Here is a 25048-nt window from a genome sequence, read left to right on the forward strand (position 1 = left end):
TGCTGACTCAGGGTCACGGGACTCAGGTGACATGCCTCGGTCTGTTGGCAACCCCACGCTCGGACATCGCCATCATCATCTTTAATTGCTCCTAAGTTTCTGGTTCTGAAGTTCTGTTCTTTGCTCCCTGGTTTTCTTGGTTCTATTGAAATGCGCGGTAGTTTGCGTCGATACCTCATTTGTCGAACCTTCTGCCTTGTTGTATCCTGATTCTTCCGAGACACCATGGGGGATGCTCTATGCGGCCCGTCCAACGCGCTGCAAAACTTCCAGAAGCATGCGTCAGTGGATCGGACTCTTCAACAAGACCGGCTAATTACGCGACAATCGCCGGCCCAGGTGAGTGATGGTGTTGACATCAGACGAACTCTCTATGTACTAAATCCATGGCTTTAGGGTTTCCGTTCGCAAAGTCCCCGAGATGGGATCCTGGACCCAGAATTTGCTGCATTCGAGGCCAGTATCGATGGCCCCGCCGCACCCGATTTCCAACACCCTGCTCAGTTTGGAGCACCAGCTCAGTTGCCTGCTCACCATCCGGGTAACGCCGACTGGGCGTCGGACTTTCAAAACTTGCAGATTTCAGGGCCCTCACACCCTGTATCTCAATCGCCAGGACCGTCCATGGCCCCAGTGGCCCATGGAGGATGGCAGAAGGAATTCCTGAGCCATCAACCTGCCCCCGCGCATCACGTTCAAGCGGCCCACCCTACAATGAACCGCGGATTCCAACCAGCTTTTGCGCCCAACTACCCAATGCATTTCTCGATGAACGCGATGCATACCCCACTTGAATCGCGACCCGAGGCACAGGCGCCGATGGAGCGGTTTGATGAGTCGGCATTCGAGGCAGCGTTTGAACAGGCACGAGCGGATATGGAGCTGCAGGGAGCCGAACATGCAACACAAGAGGAGCTACAGCAAAGCTTTGACGAAATAAACGAGTCCCACGCCACGGTCCGTGAGGAAATTCGAATTGGATCGGACAACATTCCCGCGACAGATAAACAGAACGAGCATGAACGGGGCCACGATGCGGACGAACTCGCTCGCACGGCAGGGCAGCTTCTCAATAGTGTCAGTAACAACCAAAGCCAGAAATTCCAGCAAAGCAATTTCCTCGCACTGATGCGGCGAATCCGAGACCGCGAGGTAGAGGTGGAAGGGGAAGAGTTTCGCGAAGTCAGTACCAACCCGTGACGGTTTGGATGTCGAGCGCGACAGAAATGCCGGTATACTATTGTCGATCGATGCTGGATCCTGTGCGTGCTAATCTGTCCGCGCAGACAGCGCAGTCTCTTCATCCCGGCGGGCGATATTACCCAGGCCAGCCGCATTCACCCGACTCTGCCGTCCCAGCTAGCAGTAAGGAGCCTCGGCCCCATGCCACGAGTCCCTCAACCAGTGAAGAACCGCATAGAACCTGACTCGATTGGCGTCCACTGCTCAAGGGGATGTGGCCGAAATTAGCAGGACTACCGAAGAAGACCAGAACGACCGGGGAGGCAGCCCATTAATTCATGGTGACACCAATGCATTGTACGAAGGGTGGACACAGCTGCACGACCGAGGACCAGCGTCAGTGTCCTAGACCGATTGTTCAGGCACCAATGGCATCTAAGGCACCAATCAAGCCCGAATGAGTCAGCGACGAACAATATGCGCACGTGACCATACTGAGCCCCGAACAATAGCAGCAGCCTATTGAGCCTGCCGCATCCCGCTATTCACTCAATGACCGATTGACGTGGGCGTCCGATTGTTTATGATTGTTGGCCTCAATACAAATAGCTTTCCCTTTCCTTCCCTCCCCATATTCATGTTTTCCTCACTTTCAATAGCCATATCAATAGCTTCATCTCTCCCATTCAACTTTGATTGAACTCATTTTCGATTCTGATTGAACTCACCTTCAACTCTGATTGAGCCTATTCTATATTCATTTACTATTCACCATGCGCTCATCCTCGGATGCCTTGCGGCACCTTCTACTTAAGATCTCAAGGGAACGCGCCAACCGCAATGCTCCTCCTCCATACTCGTCCGTTCCACCCCCCGCCGCCATGAGTGAAATGTCTATGGCCACCGAGTACCGTGACATCCGCCGGTCGGACGAGGATGGGGAGCCCGCCCCCATCACCATCACCTTGGACACCGCCATCATCATCAACGGCAACCGCAACACGGTGGTGCTGCCGTCCGGAGCTGGTTCTCCGACGATGCCCACCAGCAGCCATGCCGACGACACCACGACCCCGACCACCACCGCTTCCTCCGCCTCTTCCTCCTCCTCTTCTTCTTCCTCCCCGCGGCCGGCGCAGAGCCTGCGCCAGGCCAAGCTCACCCATATGGCGATCCTCATCATCGCCGCGCTGAACCAGGCCGGTGGTCTCAGCGCTGATGGGGGTCGCGGCCGACCAATTTCCATTGTCGTCAATGCTGGCGTTCGGGTCTCCGGAAACGACAATGTCATTACCATGGGCAGCTCGACGCCCCGCCGCCAGGCCTTCAAGGCCCCCGAACAGCCTCCTGTTCCGAAGGAGGCTCGCAAGCGCCGGGCTAGTTCGGTACATCTCTTTGTTCTAACGGGGTTGTTTGAAAGTATCTTTTCTGACCTTTTCTGGTTTCCATTTAGGAGCCTCCGAGCAGCCCTCCCCCGGCTAGACGCCGGCGATACAGCTGAAGGGAGATGGAAATTGAGGGATAGGGAAGGAGGAGGGGGAATGATGAACCGCCGAGATGACGATCTTGTTTTGTTTTGTTTTGTTTTTTCAAATAGTGCCCAATGGGTCATGACACCCCTGTACATTTCATGCTTCTCTCGAGTTGACCCAAGCTTTGTAAAACCGTACACTCGATTTGGAGCTACATCGAAGATCTAAAACACTTAGATGGCTGCAAGGACGAGGTCTGGGATTTTATGGAATGAGCGTTTTTGCGTTTATCCTGCTGTCATGGTAGTCACCTGAAAACTTCGACTATATCAGCTGGGATAGTTTGCAATACCCAAAAATTCCGCCACAGATAGAGATACTTGTAGAATTCTACGCAGAATAAGAGAATAAAAGAATAAAGTTTCAACATAATTTCTTACGGCATGTACCAAGCATACTAGAATGACTAGACAAGACAAGCCCTTAGTCAAAGACAAAGAGAAATAAGCCCACACATTCATATTCATACATGAACTAAGAAAAAAACAAGTCGAAGCCATCGCCACGCCAGCCCCATTTATCCCTTCAGCAGTGTAAGAAAGACAAAGAATAAAGTAGTCCAGGATCCAACCGCCACCTTCTAGGAGAAGGAAGTAGGATGAAAAACATGAGAATAAGAAAAGGTGGAACCTCAACCCTAGATAGGCGATATTCAATCGACAGATCCGTGCAATTTTCAAGGTTTCCTTGCATACCTACTACGCCTCTTGTGATGAGATAGTGTAGTGTTATGCTCGCGTCAGTTCCCCCGAGAAAAAAAAAATGGTACACTGGGGAACCCATTAAAAGGAACAGAAGAAGATTGCCTGCAAAAGAACATATCCACGGCCTGGAGAAAACAAGGTGGTTTGATTATCGATGATGCAGAGTCCACATCCAGACAGCAATTAAGTCGTCTGGCATAGGGCAGTGGGTTGAGCGATGTGACGGTGCGGATTACAGGCCGGAAAAACACACAGACGAAGATAAGGCGAAGACCATGGCCGATCAGGTAGAAGTAAATTGAAAGGGGGACGAGTTTAGCCAAACCGGCCAACTGGAATATCGTGGCGATGAAGGTCCTTGGACCACGCAGGTGCGACCTTGTCACGTTCATAGAGCAGACCACAGTTGTGGCAGAGTGTCTGGAGAAGATCAACAGTCAGAGGCAACCATTACAACCATGGGGATAGATCATCTTACCCGTGGGCCTTCAGGGCCGTCGCGTACAGCCCAGACTGCAGTACCCCAGACCATGCAATTGCTGCATCTCCAGCTTTGTCGTTCCCTGCAGATTGCGAAGAAATCAAATATTAGCAAAAGACTCCTGCAATTATCCATTCCTCCGGGGAGCATACCACTCAGAAAGCGTGCCTCCTCCACCACCGTATCCAGCGCCCGAGCCCGTTTCCGGAGTACCCCGGCCACCAGGAGTGCCTCCACGGCCCAGAGGGCTCAAGCTACGGAATCGGCGCTTCCGCTTATTCCTCTCTCCTCGGCCAAGCGGGGTCTCGCTGTCGACATCGAAATATCCACTGCTCTGCCTTGATACGTCCGGTGTGATGCCCGCCGTGGAAGAAAACCGCGCTGTTTCTCGGCGCAAGCGTCGGATCTGTCGCTCACGATCGCCTTCTCGTCTCTCAATCTCTTCCTTGGACAACGTTTCGACCTTCGGGTCCCACTCATCACCGAGGGTCTCCGGGTCGTACCGCCAACCGGCCTCCATGCCATGTACGGCTTGGTTATCAATTTCATTGCCGTAGCCGTTGATTCCGCTCATGAGCCCACCGCTTTCGCAAACTTCCTTCTTGAGTTTCAAGACTGCCTCGTAAATGCCATGGGCAATTGCGCTGACCCATTCCCCACCGAGACTGAGGTCAGCGCAGGTGATCTTTGCGAAATCCTCTGCCATACCAGGAGGATGAAGCAGTGACCACTCAAATTTATCAGTATAGAGCTTGTTTTGCAGGTTAATGTTGAGATTGATCAGACACCGGTACGCATCATCTGGATTCAGGATGCTGTCATTGACAAATGCTTCCTTCGTCACTGTCACTGTTGTCCCATTGGCCTGGCTACTGGGAGTTGCGGCATTGGCAGGGGTCATGGATGTGTCTCGGGACGGCTCAGTTTGCGGAGGAACACTTGTGAGGGTCGTCGTCTGTGTGTTCTGGAAGAGGGGATGCAACGCCACGCCAGCGTACTCCTCTAGTTGTTGTCGGATTTGATTGCTGATCGTCATTGTTGTCGCCTGCGGATTGGGGAGGTCGAGGTCACGGACAAATCCGATGGCGAATTCTTCTGGGGTCGCAAGCGCCTCATGCAGATTCCACAGGAAGGTGTCCTTGATGCGAAATGGGGGCAGCGGCTCAGGCCTGCGGTACGCAGGAAGTGCCGAGGTGATGCCGGGATCGACTGCGGTGCGCGGCACAGGAAATGGCTCGAGGGGTTGGTGGGAAGGAACTTCGACGTCGATTCGGATGGGAACGAGGGTCAAAGGAAGCTGCGCTTGAATCTGTAGTTGATCCGCACACCTGATAGCGCCGTAAGTGTGAGCCAGAGAACCGAGGAAACGAAGGAAAGGCTTTGCGCCGTCTAACGTGCGAAACAGAAAAACACAGCAAGAAAAAAGTTGTACGATGGAAGAAATGTCCAAAAAAAAAAAGAACATACGCAGGTCGTAGCATCCTTTTTATCATCCATTCGCGAAACACCCCTTGAACTTCCACCGGCGCATGCGCTTCTTTCCCAAGTTTCTCCGCCAAGGGCAATTTCTCGGTGGTTGAGTCTTCGCGCCGGAGACTCCTCAACCCTGTCGGTCGCCGGGGACCATCGCTCTCCTCGAAATCATCATCATCGAAGCCATCCTCGGCGTAGTTGATGGCTGTGGTTCCACGCTTCGTCGTCCGTGGAGTCGGGCCGGTCTGCGCCGGAGGGGCGACGGGAGTGAGCAACGCGTTCCCATATTGGCGCATGCGCGAAGGGTAAGATGTGATATAGCCTCGCACAGGAGACATGGCTGGCGCTTTAATCCCACGAGAACCTTCCCCTGTGGGGGCTTAGGTTAGAATCGGCAAGAGCCCGCAATTGTTGATCGACTTTCGAAGGGTTGATCACTGGGATTCGCAGGATGGGAAAGGGCCAAGCAGGCCAAGTGGGATTGGCAGTTGAAATTAGGATCTGAGTTCTCCTCAAAATACCAAAAACCAGATGAATTGAGGATTGCAACAGCTGAGTTGAAGGCATCGACTGGATTGTACCGTCGCGTTTTCTCAAGGCCCATTCCACGGGCACGTGACTGACGCCAAGCCATCGGTGGATGTATACAACTCGACAGGCTTTATGACGCATTTATTGACCAGATCTTACGGAGATTGTGATACTGATGACATAAAAGAGCCAACGAGAATTTGATTGAAGGGCTTATATTCAGGATTCAACCAAAGTACAACCATTGTAAATTAGAAAGGCGAACTCCTAGTCGAAATCACACGGAGAAGAGGTAATGGACACCAAACTGCTAAAAACGCCTTCTGTTGGGTAAAAGAAAGATAAAAATGAAATTTACACCACAGGCAGCCTGGAAATGAAAGCTCGCAACATATTGAGAAACTTGGTAGAACAAAGCGGGGGTTGGTATGGATAAAAATGCAGGGAAAAGAAAGTTGGTGATTGTAGGATTACCGCAGGCCGATCACACTCTGCAGAAGTCAGTACATAGTTTCCAATTTAAAGCTTCAGAGAAGTAAGGAGTCTCACCATTTCCAGCGTCCAGACTCGCCGAATCCAGATCTTGATCTTGCCATCGACGCCGTCAACGCCATCCAGATCGATGCCCTCCCACCAGCATCGTCGAGCGGGCTTTCGCCAAAACAGAAGAAGCTTTTGGGCCATGCCGACAGCGTTATTGTTGGACAGGTCACCCCGAATATCGGTGCGCAACTTGGCCAGACCAAGGCTGCAAATCACTGCCTTGTTGGGTTCTGGAGCTCGGTGCCCCCATTTGTCCTCGCGATCAAATCCTCTACTCCAACGATCAGTGGTGTGTTGTAGGAAGGAACCTTATGCATAAACTCACCCAGCAGTCAGCATCTCAATCAGGTGCTGCTCCGTGGACCCGACTTCCTCGCTTTTTCTCAACCCTGAAAAGATCCCGTCCTGCTTCAACAGCGTTCTGCCTGCAGCTCGTTTGACTTCTAGCATCTCTTCATGCCCAATATCAGACCGGGGTGGAATGACATAGAAGTCGAGATCTTCTCGCAGGACAATGATGCCGGCTCGGTCTTGGAGCATATCGCGCGCAGAACCATGCATTGTGTCGGGCAAGTCTGCCTCTGGCGACGTCGAAGCAGAAGGCGTCGAGGATGGGATGGATTGAGCAACCGAGCGGAAGAATTCTAGCATGTATTGCAAGGCTGCGGGGTCATACTGAACAATTACTGTTAGAGGAATTCAACCGACATGGAGCATAGCCAAGCAGAAGGGCCTGGTATTTCACACGTACATCAACAGGATAGATGTCCCCTTCATGGAAGCCACCCATATGTCCATCGGGGAGGAGCCCGTTCGGGAAGAGAGACAGAAGGACGAATTCCGGTAGTGTTAACAACTCATCTCGGGATAGCGTAAACCGAATACCACTAGACTCTAGTTAGCATCCTGCAAGATCACAAGGGAAAACTATGAACAAACAAGCAACCATACCGGAGATCGAGAGTAATTTGTTCATCTCCGCCGATATCTACGCGCGAAATAGGTCAGCGCCAGAATCATCGTTTCAAGGTTTATAGGTCACGTACCTCCCAACGTATTGATCGGTGGCCCTCCCGTCTGCTGCACCTGGGTGATGATACTCGAGGCACCTCCTGCCGCAGCCATCACGTACGTGAACGACTCAAGGGGGCTGTAGCCTTCTGTGTACGGCGGCGGCGGTTCCCCGTCGTCGGCACTCTTCCCGAGGCCGTCACCCTTTGGTTCCGCGAAGGAAGCTTTTGTGTCTGTGACAACCGACGACGAAGGGGCCGGGTCGAGTGGCTCCTCGACAGGTGGCGGAGGCGCGAAGGCTGGGAGTGAAGCAGGCCCAGACTCGGCGAAGGGTTCGGGTGGACTGGACTCGGATGCGGCAAAAAAGAGTGAGGAGAAGGGAGGTGGGCCGACAGAGGAATTGGACGCAGAGGCCTCTGATGGAGAGTGCGGCGGGGGTGCTGTGTAGTAGTCGTCCTCCTCGAGGGAGTCGTTCGACTGGGACGGTCGCGCCGTGGTTAATGAGAGGAATCGGTGCCTGTCGCCCGACACTGTGCTGGAGGATCTTTCAAGTCGAGGAGAGCGATCAAAGTGGACCGACTAAAGTGTCGCGAGGGGCGATGCGATTCGATCTGAAGAGCCGTGTCGCTGCGTCGTCCTGTCGCTGAGTCCTGAGGTTGTCGATCAGAAGTCCAAATCCCTCGTGCACAAGGTCTGCAAATAGACCAATATATCAATAGCTCTAGTTAGTAGACCAAAAGCGAACAGAATCCCAAGATCGGAGCTGGCGGTGGCTCGGTGGTCAAGGAGAAGATGCCAGCGCTTAGAAGGTCAGGAAACCGCGCTAAAGCCATCACGTTTAGTCCGTCACAACTCCGCATTTTACAGATGATGTGCTGCACAATTACAACATTGCTAGATATTTGTTTCATGTTTTTTCTTGTATGAACAGGAATAGGCTCGAATGCTAAGGAAATTACTAGAAAGGCCATGGGAGCCCAGGAGAGTCCAAGGAAGAATACCTGGATTGGTACCATACTGCACTACTTAGAGCACTACTTAGGTACCTTGTCTTTTAGACATGGCGCTCTGCAAAGCTTTGGATCAGACCCTCCAGAGTCGGTTCATATTCCTTCAGAGTGACCCGATCTCCCTCGAGGACGGTGTTGGCCTGCACAAAGATCTTGCGGGGAACCTTGTTCTTCAGGACCACCTCGCGCACCTTGGTGCCCCACCAGTTGTCCACCGAGGTGATCTCATCATACAAACCCTGACCAGCCTTGACATCTGCCGTACTCTTGTAGACGTGCAGTTTTTGCAGGTACTTCTCCACGGCAGGACGTCCATGGGTCAGGATCTTAGACCGGTCCAGGCGAATCTCGAGATCAGAGAGGTCCTCCTTGCTGTAAGACAGCTTGACGAAATCATCGCCAGCATCGAGGAAAGTGCGCAAGATACTGTACCGGGCCTGCATGTGAGCCTGACCCCATTTGTGTGTCTTGGGATCCCAGAACTCCAAGGCCACGAGACCAGCCCGAGCCATTTGCAGGTATGCGGCAAAGAGAACGTCCCCTGCCTCACCGGCCATGTCTTCGGTCCCGTCCCCAAACCCGAAGATTTTCAAGATGCTGAAATCACAGCCCAGCACCATGGCAACACACTCGGCGCGGCACTCTTCGTACGATGAGGCAATGGCCCCAAATACCGAGCTCCACGTCTGCCCGGGCTTATACCAGGTGGACACGGGTTTGTTCGTGACCGGGCTAATTGGAGGGCTGGCAATGTCGAAGTTGTACTCGCCTGGCGCTGTCTCTTGTAGCAGCTTACCAGTTCCATGGCCCAGCAGTTCATGAATGCCAACTTGCACTTCAAATGCCGGGTCGCGACACCGGCGGTAGACCTCTTGGTCCTGAGATGCGATGAAGGGGATTGGCTCATTGGGTGCCTTGGCACTCAAGACATTACCCAGAGACACATTCTTGAAGCCGAGGTTCTGGCGGATGTCATCGTAGTTGGGGAGGTTGATACCGGCCGGAAGACCCGAGCATGCAAAGCTCAAAACCTCCAGTGAGGTGAAATCCGGGCTGAGGAACTTGTCTTTCTCAAAATCCTCACCCCAAGGTAGCTTTGGAATCATGCTTTCAGCACTGTCCACCAGCGTCCCGAAGGCTCGGGTACGTTCCAGGTTGACCTGCAAGAGTCAGCGTGATCCGTCACCGCAAATTAGAGACCAAACATACCAGAGCAACAAAGCCTTCCCATTCTCCTCTCACACCGTGAGGGTCTCGGTAAGTCTCAACAAATCCCAGATTTGTCTCCAGCACAGGCTTCTGGTCCTTGACCCAGATGCGCTGGCTCTCCTTGAACGCTTCGATGGAGCCAGCCCCGAACGAGAGAGCATAGGCATCGAGCATGCGCTTTTGGTTGTCGTTGGCCGCATTCAAACCCGCCTGCTTGAGGCTGTGGGCAATCTTCGCCATCTCTTCCTGATAGTCCCCGAAGACCAGGCGCAGGTTCTTCCCTTTCAATGCCCCGTCCAGCTCAAAGGTGCCCACCTCGCCCAGATCGCGGTCCTTCACAGGAGGCGATGAAACCCCCGATGCGATCAGAAGCTCAAAGTCACCTGAGGAGGTCTTTCGCAGTCTCGTATTCTCCAATGCCAGTCCCTTCTTCTCCATCAGATCTCCAACAGCCGTGATCTCCTCCTTCGAGATCGAGGGCGAGTCGGGATAGTAGGTGGTCATGTGGCCACTCTTCGGGTATCCGAGGTGCATCAAGGATTGCTCGCTGGTCTCGTAGATGCCGCCGCCGGTGCTATTTGCTTTCTGGAATGCGGCCTTGGTCTCTGGCGTGGCCGATGCTAAAGCCTCCAACGCCGAGGCAGGCAATCGAGGGATGAACTTGGAGTCACCAAAGCCCTTGTAGTTACCGCAGTTCCCCAGGAACTGGGCAGCATATTCGAGGAAGAAACGAACATGTTCGTCGCTGACCTGGGTTTTCTGGGCGAGGCTGCCCCAGTCGCCATTGCAGGCACGGTAGAGCGCAAGGATGAGGTCGTAGATGGGTTCGGACTCGGGCGAGATCTGGCGCAATGTCACACGAGTGCCCTCGAAAGCGGCTCTATCATATTCCGAGACCGATGGTGAGCGCATGATCACGACTGGGGAAGATCCGTGGGCATCCTCCCTCGTCCATGAAGCCATGGGAGAAACAACATACCTGCTCATGAAATGCGCATATTTCCTCAGACTGGCATCTTTGAGGTTATCAAAGTGAGACTTGATTTCCAGCCTGACCACCGTCGGCGGCGAGTCGGCCAAATAATGCTGCTTGATGTTGTCATCCATGGATGCTCGAGTTAGGGAGTGGGATGAGAAATGGAGGCGGGGCGAGAGAAGGCGAGGGCGATTGAGGGGTAAGACGCGGGACAAGCGCGAAATGTGCATCGTGCAGCGCAATGTCTGTTAAGAAGCTATGACATCGTGTGCCAATAAGCATGTTCCTGCGGTCCGATCCAGGCTTGGCAGAGCTTTGACTCGGAATTGTCTATGTGATTTGTCCCAAATACAAATATATACAGACATATACAAAAATATTTGCTTCTTCATGTACTATGCACAGCAAATGCCAAGGGCACCAAATAGCAAGGGGTATTGGGGGTAAGCCAAAACAAATAGTGGGCAGATCCCCTGTGTTTTTTTTTACAACAGGCTTTCGTATTTATCCAGCCCCTGTCTTTGTGTCGGGGGTGGTTGAGATGGGGTGCTGGAAAACGCTGTCGATGTCATAGTTGTATTCATCGGGGGTCTCACGTTGTTCGTGCCCACGTTTCCTGACGGAGGGGGTGGTATGGAGAATGCAGAGTAGTTAGAAGCTTGTAGGGACGTTGGCCTGGACATCGGGGTCGAGGAAGTCATGTTGGATAAAGACGACAAAGACGGCCCAGGTCGGCTTCCCTGAGGTTGTTGACCGGTCGAAGCATTCCACAAAGACGACGGCTGCATGGGAGCAAAGGGTTGTGTGGGCGGAGGGGTTGGTCTGGCGGGCTCAAGAGACGGGAATGAGCTCAGTTTCTGGTCGGGGGTGATAGATCGGAAGCCAAGACCAGTGGGCTGGCTTGCGCTGGTCTGCTTGGCCACCCCGGCATTGCTTGAAGACCACGAGAACGAAGGCGACATGCTTGAATGGGAGGGGTTTGCTGTTTCCGGTTCCATACTGCCCCAGAGGTCGGCATCCTGACCATTCGCAGCTGCAGCGTTCTTCCCAAGAACCAAACGTTCAAAGTTGGTTCTTGCGCCGTCTAGTTCGGGCGACGAAGGATCGGTAGAAGACTGGGAGAAGCCGCCTCCGCCGTTTTGAAAGCCCGAGGTATCGGCGCCCGAAGACAATTCTTGCAGCTTTCTCGTCTGCTCCTTTTCCACTCGGGAGGAAAGAGACTTGATCAATGCCATGAAATCGTTGAATTGGCGAAGATTCAGAAGCGGCCCCAGACTGAAACTCCAAAGGACTGGCAAGACCTCCAAAGCCAGGAAATCGGTGTCTGCGACTGCCCCGACTTGTCGAAATACCTTCAGTGCGGCCATCATCACCGAGGGCTCTTTCGTCTTAATGGCCTTCAGTGACGGGACGAGTTTCTCTTGGATGGTGTATTTGTCCAGGATGGAAGATTTGGGCTTCGATTGAGGCTGGAGACCCGAGAGGTCATCGCCAAGTTCGTCGGGGTCGTCTGCAGAGCCTCCGCAAAGCACACTGAAAGCTTCTAAACTGCGAACTTTGATGGCGAGACTGCTGGTGCGACTGAATGTGCTCGCGATGGGAGGAAAAACCTCATTCTTCACAGTATTGAAATCAAGAACAGGAAGCACGGCAGGGAGACACTTAATCGAAGCATCGACCAAGGAATGTGTAGGTGAGTCCAAGCCGAGTCGGATCAGAGGCAAAATGTCTAAAGTTCATCAGCGCATTGAATGGGTGCAGCTGGGTATATAACTTACCGTCTTTAAACTCCAAGCCTGAGCAATTCTGCGAAATAAGCTTCATGTGCTCCAGCACGACCATTAATCCCGCATCTTTCTTGGAGTCCCGCTCTTGAGATGGCTTGCCCGAGCCCGTCCCAAACACCTCCTTCAATTGAGGAATAATCTTCTCGGGGAAAGTGCGGCGGCCATTGGGAATTCGTTGCAGAATGCTAAACACATTCTGTAGAATGAGTGCAAGAAGCTCGCGGTCTTTCATTTCCTCCAACAATACCCCCAGGAGTTTTCTCTCCAACACCGAAACCGGAAATTCCGGCAGGACTCGTTGTAAACCACGCAGAAATTGTGATTTTTCATTTGAATTCTTCGTTGGCAAAGACTCCAAGAAGCGAATGGTCGACACTAAAATATTGTCGAAGTACTGTGATTGCTGGAATTCTCGGGCATTCATGCGCTGAGCAGGCCTTCGAGTAATTAGCCGGGGCAAAACGTGGGACAAGACGTCTCTTGGTATTGGGTTTGCGCAGAGAAAATTGTTGCTCTGAGACGGAGTCGTTGACGGGGAACTCAAGAGCTTCTTGTAGGTCGTTACGTTTGAGTGGGTTTGCAAAGGCGATGTATGCGGCGAGTTATATAAAGCCACTATCAGAAGACCCAGGGAGAACAGGTCAGCCGAGGACGATATGTTTGAGTCCATGGCGAAGTCCGGTGATGTGTAGTCGAGATTCAGCTGGACAGAGCTGGGCAGTCGTGGATCTTGGTAGAGCACCTCAGAAACAGCCAATGGAGGCAACGATGAACGAGTATCGGCGGAGTCTGGAGGGCCAGCGAATCCAAGACCGGAAATCTTCCAATCGGATTTGCCGTTGATATAGATGGCCTCCGGACTGAGATTGCCATGGACTAGACCCGCAGACTCGTGCAGAAACTCAAGGCCCTTTGCAACCTGTAGCAGGCCCTTTTGGATCTCTAGTTCATCAATTTCCAGGTCTCTTCTTCGCCTCGTTCCGTCCTGCTCTTCGGCCATATAACGGCTCGATCGCGACCCAGCACCCGCCGCACGTTCCTGATCGTTCTTTTCCAGTAGCACCCCAGACAGCGAGGCCGTGAGATGCTCCGTTGCGAACATGAGGCCACCGCTGCGCGTCTCTTCTACTGGCTCAAGCATCTGGAGAATAGATGGATGTCTTAGCCGGGCAAGGTTGCTGGCTTCGCGCTTGAGCCGCTCGATCACATCTTCCTGCAACCTTTTCGTTGAGGATCCCGAACGTGAGCCGAAACCGCCGGAACGTGGGTCAAGGGTCTTGCGTTCGAAAATAAACACCGACGCTGGTGTCCCTGTGGACTTCTTTTTGGCATCATGGATTTTCCAGGGGCCGGAGTACACGGTGGGGTTGGGAGCGATCTGGTAGTTTGCCGAGATGTTGGAGCTGAACGACTTGAGTGCCGAAGAAAACATTGTGGCGATCCGCAGAAAGGAATCTGCACCGTGGTAGACCGAATGAGGTCGTCGACTTCGTTTCGCCGTGTCGTCACAGGAGAGCGGGCATGACCTGAGTCGGAGTCAACACAGTGTCATTGAACGTCAATGGTGAGTCACCACGTAGGATGTTATTTTGTTGGGAGCTGCAACAGCCAGAGCCACGGACACCAGGGGCAAGGCAGAAATGGGCACCATCTCATCCACGAGTTCCACGACGCCGCCGCGTTGATACCATCGGGTGATCACGTGATCCGACCAGCTGTTGCGATGGATGAGAAGACTCAATCTTACCTTGGAGTGTTCCTCAGACAGAAATACAGGCCGAAATACCGGGAAGTCGCTTCGCCCAGACACGCATTGTTCAATTGCAATTACTAAAACAACCAGATCGGCCACCAGCAATTGGCCCCCTCCACGCCGAGATCGGGCAGGCGGTGACTCCACGACGCAGCCGGAGTTGTTGCCGGATTCCGGTCGACTCATCGCGATAGTCGGAGTCTTTCTTTTTTTTTTTTTTTTATTGCTTATGCTTACCCTTCCTTGATTTCCTGTGGCATTTTCTTCCTTCCTTACACCCCTCAGTCATGAAACCATTCCAGCAATTGGCTTGCCGAAAGGCGCTGGCTGGACTCACACCGCGCATTGCGCTTCCCCAGAATGTTGCGGCAAACCGGCTATCACAGAGAAGCTTCAGTGCCAGCGCAAGGGCCTTCCAGGCTGCCGGCTTAGATGCTTCCAAACTGACTGTCACCAAAACGAGCACCCCTAAAGAGCTCACAGCACCCCAGGACCTTGTCTTCGGAAAGACCTTCACGGGTGGGGATTTCGCCTCTATTGTACACAGAATCGTTGTGCTGACCCGGCTTACAGATCATATGCTCTCCGTCGAGTGGACCGCTACAGACGGATGGCATGCGCCGCGCATTATCCCCTACCAGAACCTCAGCCTCGACCCTTCGACCTGTGTCTTCCACTATGCCTTCGAGTGCTTCGAGGGAATGAAGGCTTACAAGGATAAGAATGGTGGAATCCGCCTTTTCCGTCCGGACAAGAACATGCAACGCCTGAATAAGTCTTCTTCGCGTATCGCTCTGCCGACGGTGGATGGCGAGGCCCTGACCAAGCTGATCGGGGATTTCGTCAAGACGGATAGCCGATTTATTCCGGAGTAAGTGAGGCTCATGGATTATGGCCGCGTATCTGGCTGATAGTCATAGCGCCCGCGGGTACTCCTTGTACCTCCGACCTACCATGATCGGGACCCAGAAAACCCTGGGTGTTGGGCCGCCCGGGTCGGCACTGCTGTTTGTAATTGCTAGCCCCGTGGGACCCTACTACCCAACTGGTTTCAAGGCCATCTCGCTCGAGGCCACCGACTATGCCGTTCGCGCCTGGCCCGGTGGTGTGGGTGACAAGAAGCTCGGTGCCAACTATGCTCCGTGCATCCTGCCCCAGCTTGAAGCCGCATCTCGTGGCTTCCAGCAAAACCTGTGGCTCTTTGGTGAGGAAGAATATGTGACAGAGGTTGGCACTATGAACCTCTTCATTGCACTGAAGAACAAGGAGACTGGCCAGAAGGAATTGATTACAGCCCCTCTCGACGGCACCATTCTGGAGGGTGTCACAAGAGACTCTGTGCTCAGCCTCGCCCGTGAGCGGCTTGTTCCCAAGGGCTGGGCGGTCTCGGAACGCAAGATCCGCATGTCCGATGTCGCGGAAGCTGCCGAGGAAGGCCGAATGATCGAGGTGTTTGGAGCTGGTACCGCCGCCATTGTCAGTCCCGTGCGGAATATTAGCTACAGTGGCAAGCTGGTGGACTGCGGCTTGAAGGAGAACGAAGAGGCTGGTGAGATCGCTCTTCAAATGAAGAACTGGATCGAGGGAATCCAGTACGGAGATGAGGAACATGCCTGGAGGTAAGTCATTGAAGAGAGTCAACTGGAACAGAGTGCTAACCCTTTGGTAGCTACGTGATTTAATCGACGATTTTGGTTATATTGAGATGGAATTGGCCAAAAGTCTTTGCCTCTACATTGGTTTTTGCATTACTTGTTTGGATATGCATCTTTTCCTCGCTGCGCAGAGCTTGGCTTTTCCTTCCTGTCTGGTCTAGCGCGAGTTGCTTTTCCGGTAACTGTCTACATCCGAGCACTTAGAGAGATCCACGGGGCCTACCATTTCGGTTTCTGTTCTTCATGCTTCAAAGCTGGCTTATGTTACAGCAGTGGCCCATAGAGGTGCGATAAAGGAGTTGGGAGTTATCGAGGTATAACTCCTAGTATTTGGACTGCAGCACATCACCACACGGGACAGTCGCAAGTAGGCAGCTCTCTGCCCCAAGCATCGTCAGCCTTGCGACAAGCGAAAATCCCCACTACAGCTAGATCCTAGGGGATTGAAGTCAACACTCCAGCATAGTGCCTCTTGAGTTACCTGTCCGGCTCCTACCAACCCCTTAGATAAAGGTGTCTAAGAATCTACATTCTCGGAGTTTCGCAAGCTGGAAACTGTTGCCAGCCTTTCCAAACTTGATCTCAACTTTACAAGTAAAAAAAAAAAAAAAAAAAAAGAATGTCCTTGCCCATACCAAGTAGACCTTCGCCACCATTGAGAAAGGGGAAAGCAGAATGTGGAACAGCTCATATCGAGCCATTCGCAAGGGCCACGGGTCGCTCATGCTCATGCTCATGCTCATGCTCATTCCTTGGATTCGAGATGGTCCGCCCCCACACCCCCTTTTAAATGAGAGCGAACATCGTTCTGGCCAAGATCAGCCATGGACAAGTCAAGGTTCGCCTTCTTCCTCGTTTTGGCTTCATTGACCGCCATGCGTGCCTTGGGGATAACATCCCATTTTACGGCTCTATGGAGGAACCACTGCTTCGACTCGATTTCCGGGTCCCAGGTGTCACCCGGTAGGAAGAGCAAGTCAATGGACTCGAGGTTCAGATAGGATGTCTCTGGGTAGAAACAATACACGATCAGGGCAGCGACGAGATTGAAGACGGCGAAGATGATATATGTCTTGTAGCCGATATTTTCGAGGGCTGGAGGGGTGGTTTCGACCTATAATGCCAATTAGTGTGAATTCAGCCCTATTGTGATATTCCTTTGATATGGCTTTCGTTTCATCCAAGAAATCTCACCAGGAAGTTCCCCAGAAAGTCTGCGGCGGCTGTCAATGCGGCGCCATTGGACCGAATCTTCGGTGGGAGGATTTCTGCTGGGTACACCCAGACTGTTGCCATCCAGCCTGTGGAGAGTGAGCGTGTCAAATAAATAACCCATTCTCTAGGAGAATGCAAGAACAAGAGCAACACAACACAAATATACATAGCTCAAGCAAAGCAGGCCTCGAATGCAAAGACAAAGAATACAGCCGCGATTGCAGACGGCTTGTTCCCGATGGCTACGGCGATGGCCTCGCAGACCAACACGAGACACATTCCGATCGCCGTGGACATGAATAGACGGCGACGGCCGACTGAGTCGATCATGTACCCCTGTATTGCATTAGAATGTGTTTTTTCTCATACACCATAAGGGAAAAAAAACATACTGTGAGGAACGAAGCCAGAATATACCAGACTTGGAGAAAGCAGCCCACGAAAAGGGCTCGCTCCTACGACATGCCCAAGCTATCTTTGACGAGGGTTGGGGCATAATAACTGATGACATGTGCCATCCGCGATGACTCGGCAAGTAGATCTCGCTCTGGTAGACCGGCGCAACTGAAGTCAGGAATCCAATACCTAGGATATAGGTAAGCTCTCGTCAGATCCGCAAATTAGTCTACTGCATTGCCTCCGTGGACATACCCAAGCCCGTGAAGATCCTGCCCACCATCATCAAGACTCGTTCCACAGAACCGCCCATCAATGCACAGCCGATGATAAGGAGGGCTGCGCCGACAAATAGCGCCGTCATCACAGTGCTCGGGTCATTCATTTCCTCCAGCCAATATTTAGAAATAACCACCCCGGGCCGGACATAACACCTTGGTCGTACCCAAAGAGCAAAAACGAAGAGGAGCACACGCTGGCGATAGTAGCCAGAAGCGAAGCGCCCTGGAGGCGACCGAATCCCGTCTTATCGATCATGGCGAGAAACCTGCAAGTATCAGATTCGAAGTTGAATGGCGCATATGGAAAATAAAAGAAGATGGAATAGCGGCAAAAGGAAAAGGCGCAGGAGGTCTTCCTTTACCCCTCCCGCGCGCAAGGAGCGCAGGCCCTCGAAAGCAGGAGATAGGCATGGCCCTTTTGTATGGGCATGTAATACCGAGAGATGCGTGGGGGTGGACCTGGGGAATGTGGGGCAAGTTCTCAACTAATCGCGAGGCTTTGGGGCCAAGCTTTGATCAAGTGGACCCCGAAGGCGTCACGATGGTTTCTCCCGAGGATCCGACAAGACAAGCCCTGCCACATCGTCTCCACTGGGGTTTTCGCAAGAAATGCTCCTTGGACGGCATTATCTTCGTAGGCATGGCGCTTCTGTACGGGAGTTGGAAGTATTGGTATGGGATTGCTGGGTTGGCGAGTAGGGAACCCTTTTTGAGTCATGGCCCCGCAAGTGCAAAGCGGCCTTGGTCCGAGACCTACTTCTTTGATAATTATCTCGATTAGATTCTGACGATCGTCAGCGTGGGGTTAAGATATAGACGTTGATATGTGCGTAGGTAGGGTACGTGTGAGGGTAACCCTAATTGGTATACTTCCGCTTCTGGCATGGAAAATGGCTTAAAAAATTCGATGCTCCTGCAATATATATCGCTAGCAGGTCTTCCCATACAAACAGAAGAACCATCGTCGTGCAGAAGGCTATCATTAGGGATGCGAGGATTGGGCTGTTGGAGAGCAAAAGAGTAGCAGATGAACCATCTAGATAAGATATATACAGTATATTGAATATCTCTCTTGGGGCTATGTGTCTAAGTATGAGACTGGCTGCTGAGCAAAACATCACGTTCAGGAATAAGATATACGTCGAACTCGAGAGAGCAAGAAAATGGTTCGCAGCCAGTATCCCGCCTGAAACACCCTGCACGTCACATAGTCAGGTCGTAGATGTTGACTTGCACAAACACAGTGCTGACAGCCATCAACCACCGGTGGTGTACCCACCTAGGGAAAATGATCCGTTGTATCTTGGGCCAAGGGGAAAGAAGAAAAGAAAAAGGCCCTAGAACCTTGGGAATAGAGAATGTGCTACTGGACTGGACTCTGCCAGAATCAATGCAGGTTCCAGGATAATGCAATACCACCTTGACAATAGACATCCGAAGATCATCACCGGGATGAAGCTCTTCCCCAAAGGAGGGAAGATAGGCGACCTGTAGCACGTGGACCACGTGGAATTGACATCGGAGGTAAAACAGAAAAAGAAACAAAGAATTCAAGATTAGAAAACAAAAAAAAAGGAACGAAACGAAATGAGACGCTGATCAGTTTCAGGCTGGGTCTATACGCGTTAGGGTTTGCTGACGGGCGAAATCGAGAAGGGCAATGATGGAGCCCGGTTACGAAGCCTGTTAGGGAGCTGAGGTGTTACCCAAAGGATGCACCGTTTTGGGCCGAGAAAGCCCGAATAGGTAAGCGAGGTTGCTTTTTACGGACATGCCGCCGGGATGAAGGAGTTAAGAGGATGATAGGATCAAATCAAAGTGCAAATCAACCATGTTCGGCGTGCAGATCCGGTCATGCTCCTGTTTTAGGGGCATCGAACGGGTTGGGGCGCCTTTGTCCAACGTATAGGATTGGGTTTATTTGGTTTAATTTTATTTTTTTCTCTAATACATCCTGGAACGGGCAAGTGTAACACCCTAGAGGGTGTCATCATTTTTCTTCACATTGAAAATAACCCTAAAAAGTCACACCACAAGTATACATGAGTATACATGAGTATACAAGTTCTCCCCAGAACCATGTCCACCGCCAGGAACCTGTTTTCAGATGGTTACGAGAAGGCTCCAATGGCAATGCCACCCAAGCATCCGGGGTGCTGAACAGGCAGCGAGTGGCCCGAATCCTTGTCAGCGCTATAGCCATTAGGATTCCGGCTGAAGACATGGGGCACAGCAGGAGCGGTGAAGTGGAGAAAGCGAAGGAATTGGAGGGATTTTAGGCACAGCGAAGTGTATACTCTAAATGGCATCAGTTAATCAGCCCTATGTTGAGGAGAAGAAAAACTGTTGCCAAGGGGGAAATGAGGATGCACGGCTCCACCGAAAGGCCCCCGGCCCCAAAGAGGCTCTTAGTGTGCTTCTGAGTTACCGAAAGCGGCATGGAACTCGGTGGGTAGTCCCGATCGTCTCAATCACTAAAATAGCTAAATTGCTAAATCGCTCAACTGTCCAGAACCTTAAGTCGAAGTGAATTTTGGGAAGGGTATTTGAATGATTTGAATTAGATTCTTGGGGAAAGTGTGGGAACGGAAATGCAAGAGTATAGGATGGCCTGACAATTCTGGCAATGCTCTCATGATTCTCCCGAGGTCAGATCTTTATCCCCCTTAGTTTACTGCCAAGGTGAAGTGAATAATAATAATATGAATATCAATCATAATAAAAGAAAATAAACCCCAAAGGATCACCCCCCCCCCCCCCCCAAAACGTGGTTTTTTTAATTCCTTTTGCTCCACGTGAACTACCGTACGTTGAACTAAGTTTCATCCTGGCTGATCACGTCTCGGACCAGCCGGGATGAAGGGACGGGGAGGACGGGGAGGTCTCAATTTCAATGGCACTTGGTATCACTGGTAGAGAGTGTGTGACCATTAAAAAAAGAGAGAGAGAGAGAGAGAGAGAGAGTCGATCTCCGATCCCGATTCCCGCCCCCAATGGTCGATTTTCCACTGGGACCGGGGAACCCATCTGCTTGCGTATGGCCATTTCTGGGTAGTGATGCGAGGATTATATCGAAGAATAATAATAGTAAAAAAGTCAAATCAAATAAAAAAGAACGTGGACATGGTTGGACAATGGAACTTGGACCCCAAGATCCCTGGCCATGCGTAGACCAGGTTCACACATGGCATATCGAGGTCGCGAGACAAACTAAACCCACTAAACTAGCTAAACTCACACTAAGAAAGAAAGGGCAAGAGACACGGAAGTGGGTTTTATCGGGGGCTTAGCAGGACTTGGGCTGATCGACGGGGTTTAGGAGCCCCATTCTCCGGCTCCGAGTAGATATTCGTCCGTATTTATTTAACACTTCTTTCCCCTCGTCATCTTCACTTGCATTCTATTTCACACTTCCATTACTTCACACTTTCTACTTCTATCACTTCCATCACTTCAATCCCCCTGTCTCTCAGATAATCCAGACCTGACATCCACCATGCATCGGTCCTATGACGGCCGTTCAGCCTCGCGGGGCTCAAATCATGGCAATAGTAGTGCCTTCAGTGCCAACGCCAACGCCAACGAGGACTGGACCAAGATCTCTGACTTGGCGGAGCGCCGTCGCATCCAGAATCGCATCGCCCAGCGAAATTACCGTATCATCACCTTTTTTTTTTTTGTTTTTTGAAAGAGTCTGGCTGTGTGCTGATGAGCTTCTCTTCAGGCAAGAAGTTAAAGCGTCGCCTGGAGGACCTGGAGCGACGGGCTGCGACGTCGCCATCGCCTGAAGAACCCCCCGCAGACCCCGTGCCTCCCAAGGCCCCAGTCAAGACTCGAACAAGACAGCGCGCCCCCAAGACATCTGGGGAGCCTAAACCACCGTCGCAAGCTCCAGAGCGGCCTGCTCCCGATTACTACACCCCCGAGGATCGAGGTGTCTTGTTCGCGCATCAATGTACGCGACAACTGTCGGCGTCTCCACCACCGACCTTCTACCCTCTGCCGTATGATGCCTACCGACAGACAGCCTATGCCCCGCCCATCTACCACACGGTGCCTAGCATGTACCACGGCATGGCGTTCCCAACCGAGTATGGGCACTCACCCCACGGACTCATCCCAGCGGCCCATGTTGGGGCCAGAAAACCCCCGTACGACGAGGACATGATCAGTCCGTTCAGCATGAGCTACGCCACGATGGCGGGCATCGACCTCTGCGCACCGCAGCCACAGTCGCAGCCGGAGCCTGGCATGCCGGTACATTATTCTCGCTGAACCTATTATTATGATTTCTATCGGCGCTAATTCTCTCGTGTTTCTGCCTATTTCCAGATGCCATCACTCGCATACGGCTACACAGAGGATCAGCGCGCCCCGTCAACGTCGCCGGAAACTTCGATCTTCACGTTTCCTCTGACGCCCGAGTCAGCCCCATGCTCTCCTCGTTCTATGCCAGGACTGTACGAGTATGATCTACGCCCGTAAAAACCCATACGAGGGGGGGGCAAGTGATCGGAGACTGGTAACGCCGAGACTCTACGGATATTGCCGTTTCCGTTGCGGAGCCTAGCACGAGGTGTCGATCGGGGCCACTTATTATTATTATTATTTCTTTCTTGTTCTGTTTTTTATACTTGATTTGGACGGTTTCTCCTTCCGACCCGACTTCTCCACTCCACATTGAGTGTTGAGGTCACTGGGTTGGTAGCGGGGAGACCATGTGTGACGAGCTGCATCTTGTTGGCGTTATGTTTTACTTGTTTTATTACTTCTTCGGGGTTATGGACAAGCCTGGTGTTAGGAGGAATTCATCCACGCTCAACTGTGATTTGAGATTTGAGATTTATGAATTGTTTATTATAATTTGAGATTTGGTCTTCGATAGAAACCACTGTATTTGTTTGGGCCTTTTACCTCGTCTTCTGTTGTCTACTTGGCCCCCACGAAATCTGCGGCATTTTACTCGCGTAAAGCCCTAGTCGATGGCCCCCTGAAACGTTCCCTCCCAAATCGCCTATGCCCAACCCCCCCCAAAAGGTCAACTTCTGCTTTTCCATGTTAGGTTAAACGATGATTTACCGGTCCCACTTGATTGCTAAGTGATTTTCCCGTGATATTCCAAGATGCTGGTCCGGGCTGAGTTGGATCGAGAGGGACGCCCTAAAAAAAGGACGAGACGATTAGGGCTCTCTCCAGGTTGGACCCACCGATTCGCTGGAGGCCGTACGCATGGACGAATAAGAGGATCTACTACTGTGCCAATATTGGGTTAGTTGAGGTGAGAAATAAAATTATTGCTAGGATCCTATGGGATCGTTTAGTTTTCATTATTTGATCATGAGGAATTCCTTCTCTTTTTTTTTTTTTAGGCTCTGACAGCGTTCTTATTCCTTGATCCTTCTTGATCCTTTCGGAGTAACCAACGTGAGCAACCCGAAGTTGGTTCCCTCTTCATTGAGGCTCGGGGAGGGAGAGTTGAGCCCCGATTTTCTCTACTTCCTCCCCGAGTAGATTTCTGGCCGTGGGACGCTAACCAACATTCGTTTATGCCATCCCATCGGTAGATTATTTGCTGGAGACTTTGGAGAGCTTATTTTGTCCCAGGAGGATTGTCGCTCTTTCCTACTGTCAGTACCTGTAGAACCTCACCCCCCTTTCATTCTTTTCTTTTTCATTCTATTTTCTTCCAGTTCCTTTCATTTCGCTTAGAGAGCGATTGGCTGCATCGTGCATTCTTTTGCCCTGCCCATCGGTGCATCTCGGTCAAAACAGCCGAGAGACTTCTGGCCAATCGTTGGAAGCAGCACATTCGCTAGGCTCGGCTCGGATGGACGCATAGACCTCTCTTCTTTTCTTACCATTCCAGCGTGTATAGCCGTGTATACAGTAGACTGTTATGCTGGAAGCCTGTCCAGCTGTTTCTCAAGGCCAAGTCACCGTATACTGTATTGTATACTTTACAGTATACCTCCGGTGGTACCTCAGCTATGGAAATCCACACCCCCTGCCACGAGGCACTCTATGCATGAAAGGTAGTGCTGACACTTGCACATCCTACACAGAAGATAGGGTTAATTTGCCTTTGCGTTGGGTATATGTATCAAGCTGAGATGGGTAGATCTAACCCAAGGCATTCTGTTTCTTTTCCTTTTTTTTTTTCCCCCAACTTGTTCCCACACAAATCCCCTTGGCTCTGCCAAAGAAGAAGATGTTAACGAGTACAATAGACCATGTGATGGTTCCAGTTACACCAACCCAGATCCCATTGCCTCGGATTTCCAACCCAACTCACTAGTCTGTCTGTATGTATATGTATGTCGATGTGTCTGGTGACGACATGGAGATCGAAGTGAGTATGCAAGGGAGATCTCGAAATGGAACAAAAGAAAAAGAAAAGAAAAGAGAAACATCGGAAAGCCACCCAGACAGGCACAGCCCAACACGAGACTGTTGTGACAGGTGGGACAACACATTGGTCGCCTTAGGGATCTCTCTCTCTCTCTCTCTCTATCTCTGGTACCTCAAGTTCCCCTCTCTTTATCGCCGAGGTGGGCGCCTGACTAGTGGACCAGGGAAGAGGCTTTGCTTTGTTGTTCTGCCACGAAATGCCTGTTTCGAGTGGGCTTGCATATTGCATCCATGGATAATGAGGCTCTACTCAAGACTATTGGACTCTATCAATCACGAGAAACAAGGTCTTGCCTCGAAAAAGAGTACATCCCACCCAATCAACCACTTTTCTTAGCGAGGTCTCTCCTGATGGTCAACCACCGGAGCAAGGGAAACAATCCAAGAAAAGTTCAAGTCCTCACACAATCGAGGCGCAGCACGATGCGTCAAGGAACCATGTAACCTCGTATCTGGAGACTACACAAGACAACACAGTGTCTGTCCTGGCAGAGCGGGGCGGACAAACATGACTATCACTCTGCTTTCTCTTTTCACTCTCGGAGGAAAAGATCCCAGACTGGGCACACTTGGCATGTCTTTGCCAAGACGGCGAATTTACAGAGAAGACAAGAGACAGACACATTGAGAGAGAGAAGGGTTGCAGAATGGATCCTAATGATGTCGGCTGAGAAGAGGGTGCGGGTGAGAGCTGCCAAAGACAAGACAAGCTCAGATCGAAATAAAGAAAAGAATAAGAATAAGCAAACAGCAATCATCGTCATCGGTTCTCAGTCCACATCATTTCCACCGACCCAACATGGATAGATAGACCCAAGAAAAAAAAAAAAAAAAAGAAAACACCCCGCTGCGAAATGGATGGTTCGTCAACACTGTAAACCTGTAACCCTATAAACCTGCA

General features: G+C 51.6%; 10 protein-coding genes across 10 annotated transcripts; 4 read left to right on the top strand and 6 right to left on the bottom strand.

Annotated features, from left to right (window-relative positions):
- Window positions 1–225: 225 nt before the first annotated feature.
- On the top strand, window positions 226–1427 carry pex20 (the record flags this gene model as incomplete). Its single annotated transcript, XM_056660231.1, has 3 exons — window positions 226–339; window positions 397–1182; window positions 1287–1427. 3 exons carry the CDS (start codon window positions 226–228, stop codon window positions 1425–1427), a joined length of 1041 nt encoding a protein of 346 aa, XP_056506729.1.
- Window positions 1428–1955: 528 nt separating this feature from the next.
- On the top strand, window positions 1956–2700 carry NUU61_009707 (uncharacterized protein; the record flags this gene model as incomplete). Its single annotated transcript, XM_056660232.1, has 2 exons — window positions 1956–2567; window positions 2665–2700. 2 exons carry the CDS (start codon window positions 1956–1958, stop codon window positions 2698–2700), a joined length of 648 nt encoding a protein of 215 aa, XP_056506730.1.
- A 1033-nt stretch (window positions 2701–3733) lies between these two features.
- NUU61_009708 (putative RSC complex subunit Sfh1) lies at window positions 3734–5710 on the bottom strand (the record flags this gene model as incomplete). The annotated part of the gene is made up of 4 exons (XM_056660233.1): window positions 3734–3838; window positions 3897–3981; window positions 4052–5227; window positions 5367–5710. The coding sequence occupies 4 exons, from the start codon at window positions 5708–5710 to the stop codon at window positions 3734–3736; spliced, it is 1710 nt and encodes a 569-aa protein (XP_056506731.1).
- Window positions 5711–6379: 669 nt separating this feature from the next.
- On the bottom strand, window positions 6380–8317 carry NUU61_009709 (putative general stress response protein Whi2; the record flags this gene model as incomplete). The annotated part of the gene is made up of 8 exons (XM_056660234.1): window positions 6380–6394; window positions 6453–6717; window positions 6772–7121; window positions 7198–7333; window positions 7398–7434; window positions 7493–7987; window positions 8034–8150; window positions 8203–8317. Coding segments are annotated over 8 exons (1530 nt in total), but the record flags the coding sequence as incomplete, so codon positions are not given.
- Window positions 8318–8511: 194 nt separating this feature from the next.
- NUU61_009710 (dipeptidyl-peptidase III) lies at window positions 8512–10882 on the bottom strand (the record flags this gene model as incomplete). Its single annotated transcript, XM_056660235.1, has 2 exons — window positions 8512–9627; window positions 9677–10882. 2 exons carry the CDS (start codon window positions 10880–10882, stop codon window positions 8512–8514), a joined length of 2322 nt encoding a protein of 773 aa, XP_056506733.1.
- Window positions 10883–11137: 255 nt separating this feature from the next.
- NUU61_009711 (putative protein kinase Scy1) lies at window positions 11138–13871 on the bottom strand (the record flags this gene model as incomplete). The annotated part of the gene is made up of 2 exons (XM_056660236.1): window positions 11138–12381; window positions 12431–13871. The coding sequence occupies 2 exons, from the start codon at window positions 13869–13871 to the stop codon at window positions 11138–11140; spliced, it is 2685 nt and encodes an 894-aa protein (XP_056506734.1).
- A 608-nt stretch (window positions 13872–14479) lies between these two features.
- On the top strand, window positions 14480–15874 carry NUU61_009712 (branched-chain amino acid aminotransferase, cytosolic; the record flags this gene model as incomplete). Its single annotated transcript, XM_056660237.1, has 3 exons — window positions 14480–15063; window positions 15113–15811; window positions 15862–15874. 3 exons carry the CDS (start codon window positions 14480–14482, stop codon window positions 15872–15874), a joined length of 1296 nt encoding a protein of 431 aa, XP_056506735.1.
- A 718-nt stretch (window positions 15875–16592) lies between these two features.
- On the bottom strand, window positions 16593–17143 carry NUU61_009713 (uncharacterized protein; the record flags this gene model as incomplete). The annotated part of the gene is made up of 2 exons (XM_056660238.1): window positions 16593–16961; window positions 17042–17143. 2 exons carry the CDS (start codon window positions 17141–17143, stop codon window positions 16593–16595), a joined length of 471 nt encoding a protein of 156 aa, XP_056506736.1.
- Window positions 17144–17517: 374 nt separating this feature from the next.
- NUU61_009714 (uncharacterized protein) lies at window positions 17518–17843 on the bottom strand (the record flags this gene model as incomplete). The annotated part of the gene is made up of 2 exons (XM_056660239.1): window positions 17518–17609; window positions 17714–17843. The coding sequence occupies 2 exons, from the start codon at window positions 17841–17843 to the stop codon at window positions 17518–17520; spliced, it is 222 nt and encodes a 73-aa protein (XP_056506737.1).
- A 3392-nt stretch (window positions 17844–21235) lies between these two features.
- Window positions 21236–22224, top strand: NUU61_009715 (bZIP transcription factor; the record flags this gene model as incomplete). The annotated part of the gene is made up of 3 exons (XM_056660240.1): window positions 21236–21395; window positions 21464–21996; window positions 22072–22224. The coding sequence occupies 3 exons, from the start codon at window positions 21236–21238 to the stop codon at window positions 22222–22224; spliced, it is 846 nt and encodes a 281-aa protein (XP_056506738.1).
- Between the last annotated feature and the right edge of the window lie 2824 nt (window positions 22225–25048).

The sequence above is a fragment of the Penicillium alfredii genome, assembly GCF_028826965.1.
Source record: "Penicillium alfredii strain IBT 34128 chromosome Unknown utg000012l_segment0_segment0, whole genome shotgun sequence".
Classification (NCBI taxonomy): Eukaryota; Fungi; Ascomycota; class Eurotiomycetes; order Eurotiales; family Aspergillaceae; genus Penicillium; species Penicillium alfredii.